Here is a 4,995-nt window from a genome sequence, read left to right on the forward strand (position 1 = left end):
ACCGTTTCAAAGCAACAGAATTCCATTCATAGTACAAAATAAAAACATTGTAAAATAACTATTCGGTGTGTACTGCTTTACTGTTAAAGGGATTGGGCATTGTTAAAGTGTAACAATGATAATGGACGAACAGTCTTTTTCCAAATGTCCTTTATCTATAAAACACGGTAGGTGTACCAACTGTAACCCTGTATCTCACACAGTGTATTGAATAGAGAGGCAAACCCTTCTCCAGAAAAATACAAAACAAACTGAGTCAGTGTGTAGCTACACATGCCTAAAGCCTGAACTGATGGAACTGAGGGCCATCATCATTGGTAGTGGCTTGGGAGCTTCAATTTTAGGAAGCAGGTGAGAGCCACTGGGTATTTTGAAGTAACAACCTCAACTTCAAGGTTTGTTGTGAGCAGCTCCCACCCGACCCAGAACTTCATGAGGTCACGCAGCACCTTCGGAGATGCTATGGGAGAGAATTTGTTACGTATGCGATACCTCAAATTGCATTATATCAAAACTTGAATTTGAGCAGTAAAGCTTGAAGGAATATCAACAGTTAACCCATGCATAGATTTGTATTTGTACACCGATGTGTGTATATTATTTTTCATCAGAACTGCCATCTCTTCAGCTGCACTACAGCTTTAGCAGTCATTACACTTAAGTAACTAGTTTAAAATAGAGATGTAATAAAAAGTGTTACCTTCCTCTATGAATTGCCTAAAAAATCCAGTGACGAGACCGACTTTCTCCAATGGAACGGCGTCGTCCTCGTCCTCATCGCTGTCACTTTTGGGCTGTGGCCAGTGGATGTTCTGGATCACAGTCTATAGGGGATCAAATACAAACGTGTTCTTTGCTAAGATTGAAGCTCATGTTATATGCTACAGAATTATCTTAACATTGTAAAGCATTGATTTAAGATCTACACACCAGTTTAAGAGCCCCACAAATGAAATTGCATGATAGTGTTTGCAAACCAATCCCTTGAATAACATAAATCCAATAAAGAAAATGGTACTTACCTGTGAGTTCAGCTCGTCATTTTTCTCTCTTGGAAATAATATGGGGTGGACATCTGGCCTATTTGAAACAAGCGGCCAGATTCCCGTTTCTTTAAGGCCTTTGCGAATCTGCTTGATAGGCTGAAGTACACGGTGAAGTACCTACAAGTAAAAGGAACAATCAAACTGAGGCACTAATGCAAAAACACCACAGTAGCAGATACAAAGCAAACCTATTAATTACCTAAACATTGTATTGTTTAAATAAAAATGGTACAATATAAAATGATTACTGCATGGGAAAGAAGTTCCTGGAACAGCCAGTCATGATTGGTGGAGGTTGGAACAGGGAGGTCCCAGGACAGGCAAAGATCAGTCCCACTGGTGGTTTCTTGAGCAGTAAGTTGTGTATTCTTGAGCTAAAACAGGAGAAAAGAGGACATAATTTAAATGCATGCAAAATTGTGGACAGCAGTCTGCAAAAGTGGACAAAAAGCCTAAATCTGGAAAAATCTAAATGGGACACAAAAAAGCATTGGAAATCATTTCTAGCTAAAAAGCCCAGCCTTGACACATGAATGGAATCTTTTTCATAGTGCACAAGATGACAAGTGTATGTAGCATTTTGGTGCAGTGGTGTATGACATGTCACTTTTTAACTAGGACACTCACAAAACCAATTGTTTCACGGTGGTCAAGATCAGGACAGTCCAGCAGGTTAAGCACTGATGCTGCACTTTGCGTGCTCCCACCAGTCAACAGAGTCACTACAGGCACAATTAGTCCTGAGAAACCAAAACCACCATGCAGGAAGGAATGGCCTATCATCCGAGCTGCCATCTCAAACAGGTTGCTTTCCCGAAGCACAGCAGCTGCGGAGGGAACCCGATGTTCCATTTCCCATTCAAAAAGGCTTGTAAGAGCTGCACAGCCTTAAGAAAAAAGGAGAAATAGTTTAGACACCATGTATTGCTATAACGTAATTTTTAGGTCAAGCTATATTGAGTGTTGGTTCAACTGTGAATATGCATGTTGTAATCTTTGTTGGTTTATTAAGATTTAGCTGCAAGTGGTTATTTCAATTGAAAGACAAATTGGGACATCCCACCTAAATTTATACTGAAGCCGGTCTTCAGTTTCTGCATGGCAATTGACAAAACGTGTCGGTTGACACCTTGGCCGACTGCTGCATCTCCTTGAAAAGACGACCTAATTTAGAAAAGTAAAACCAACAAGATGATATTCAACATACACTTACCAAGAGACAACATGTATCATCCTTCAAGCTTTCAATACAATAAATGTAACTAGTTCTTTCTTCCCTGGTCTAAGGGACATGAACTTAATCCTCAACATGCAAGTAAAAACAAACAAAAAGGCAAAATTCGACCCAGATGACAACCTATAATGAAACATGAGAAGTTACACTATTTATTAATACCTCTCAGCCTGCACTTCAATGGAGCTGCCCAGTTAACATTGTTCATTTTAAAGAATGAAATCAATGAACTGTCCATTTCTTCTTCTGCGTCAAACAAGTCGATTGATAGAAAGAGGCGTGGACATTCATAGTTACGTTCCAGCAGTTCCTCTCTGAACAACTGACATGCCTTCCGGGGGTCCACTTCATTGGCCCATGCTGAAAACGTAATTTGAAGGAAAAAAAGTGGTTGGTACAATAAACTTCATAATATGTCAGCTTCAATTCTAAAATAGTACTTAATTTATTGTCTCATTTAGTAAGCCCTGTATTTTAAAGCAATATATTAAAAGGTAGTAACTTGAAATCAATTATCCCTTCCATTTTACTGGATCAAACATGTAACAACATTCATTTTGGTGATCATTGCTATTTAAGTGTTTGTGAGTAGTCACTGTTTCAAACTACACCACAGCAGTAATTGTTCTGAATAAATAACCTTCTGAAACTGTTGCTGGCAATCGTTGAACTGAAGATCCTGGCATTTCCTCTGTCCTTGTCATACTGGCTGCATCGCTATGATGAGCAGGGTCCATTCTTGGAAAAGACAAAACAAAAAACATACTCACAGGAATGGAAAATAGAGACTAGTGAGTGCCCTTCTTTTTTTACATATTTCTTCTTGCATATCAAACAAAGTAATTTAAATCAGATCCCTAATAAGTATTTCGGCTCTGTTATGATTTCTACATCTACATTTCTTAAAAATGCATCACATGCAGCTGCTATAGCTGTAACATTACAGTATTTTAAAACACAAAAAAGGAACAAGCACATTCACCAAACAATATCGTTATTAGGTTTGACACTTTGTATATGTTATTCACCTCTCTCAAAACATGTCTATCTTCCATCTTTTGCTTGAACAAGTCAAAACATCTTAACCTTCACCACATGTGCTTGCATGAAATGAGAGGACATCAATCGGGTAAGATTCAAGACATATAGGGCAAACCTGTAAAAAACATAAACAAATGTCAATACCTTTCAAACATATCACATTATTATAAGAAAGCTTTTATGTTTAATAATTCTCTCTCAGATAAGTGATACAGGAAACATAATTCTATTATTAAAATAGACATAGACAGTGTACAAAAAGTCAGTTTGGTGAAATGTGTTATACCCAACCAATATACACACCTGCAATCATACTGTCATTATTTACTGAAAACAATAAGGCTTTTATACTAAATTGCAAAGTAACTTTAACAGGAGAAGACAGCATCAACTACCTCTGAAAATTCTCCCATCCCTGTGTTAGGTGGATTTGGCTGCTCAATCACTTCATCAAGAGAAGTCCCAGATTCACTCTCCTAAAAAACAAAAAAGGTACAGAGAATTGGTTCTAGACATTGAAACAGTCATTTGAGCAAACTAAAACATTACATATTTATTTGAGAAATGAGAGAAATGTTTTAATAACAGCTTACAGTCAATATGTCATTACATTCCTCCACATGTAAAGGCAACAGCTGCAAAGGCATTTGACTGCCACATGTTATGCAGGTTGACAGTGGCATCTTTGCAAACTCTGCCGAGTCATAGGGTAGTGGTTCGGTAGAAAGTTGCTCCTGTAGTGGAATTAGAAACACAATGTTTTTTCCGTTGTTGGACGCTGTTTTGAGGAGCCTTGTGGAGTACCCCTCGGAGTCAGTAGGAATTATGGACAGCTTTCGACTTCCACTACCACCTATTTTAAAATCAAAATAGGAACAACACAAGTGTGCTTTAAAACCACCTGATACATTAATATTAGGGATATACGTTACACTTTGTCAGGCAAACTTTAGTACTGTTTTATATAACTTGAAGAAGTGATATGAATGGTAATTCAAAGTAGGGCGTCAGAAAACACATATGTGGGGCTTCTGAGTGTGAAAAACACAACACAGCATTTTCACCAATGGAGATGAGAACAATATTACCTGCTGACTTGAAAAACATCCAGCCTCCTTTTAATGTTTTCAGTTTTGGAAATTCTTCCTCAACCGAAGCCATAGTCTTTAAAACAAAGTGAAATAACATACAATATTCAGCAAGTGATACACATTTTAAATCTTTGAGAAATCTTCAATACTGTTTATATGATTACCTCACTGTGCAATAAGTTGTCCGGTAGATTTAGCATCCTCTTTCCAAGGCCAGCATGGGCAAGTGGTAGCTCTTCCGAGCCCTTAGTTGTAAACTGACTGGTTCCCGAAAGCACATATATGAAAGTCCATCCGTTTGACTATGCAGGAGCCGGGGTGGGAAATCGTCTTTTGCCTCTTGGCTGATCAGTACTGAACAAACTTGGGAATTGCCTGATGTGGGAATGACTAAAGGATCTGTGAGACTAGACATTCTATTAAATGTACATATTAAGATTGTTCTATCATTTCCAAATCCTTGGCTTGCGTTGATGGTTTTGTTAACATAGTTTAAACAAATTGTAAGAATAAAAAGCGAAATCATAGTTAATATTCTGTCGATACAAAAACAATCTTGACACTTAGCTTTATCTTACCAAAA

The 4,995-nt window shown here is 37.8% G+C and overlaps 1 protein-coding gene across 1 annotated transcript; it reads right to left on the minus strand.

Annotated features, from left to right (window-relative positions):
• Positions 1–311: 311 nt before the first annotated feature.
• On the minus strand, positions 312–2,077 carry LOC307046393 (uncharacterized protein; the record flags this gene model as incomplete). The annotated part of the gene is made up of 5 exons (XM_079692787.1): positions 1,674–2,077; positions 1,295–1,420; positions 1,023–1,163; positions 701–824; positions 312–460 (listed from the first exon to the last, which is right to left on the minus strand). Exons 1-5 carry the CDS (start codon positions 1,896–1,898, stop codon positions 312–314), a joined length of 765 nt encoding a protein of 254 aa, XP_079548913.1. The 5' UTR covers positions 1,899–2,077.
• Positions 2,078–4,995: the final 2,918 nt, after the last annotated feature.

The sequence above is a fragment of the Notothenia rossii genome (genome assembly GCF_949606895.1).
Source record: "Notothenia rossii genome assembly, chromosome: 7".
NCBI classification, from domain to species: Eukaryota; Metazoa; Chordata; class Actinopteri; order Perciformes; family Nototheniidae; genus Notothenia; species Notothenia rossii.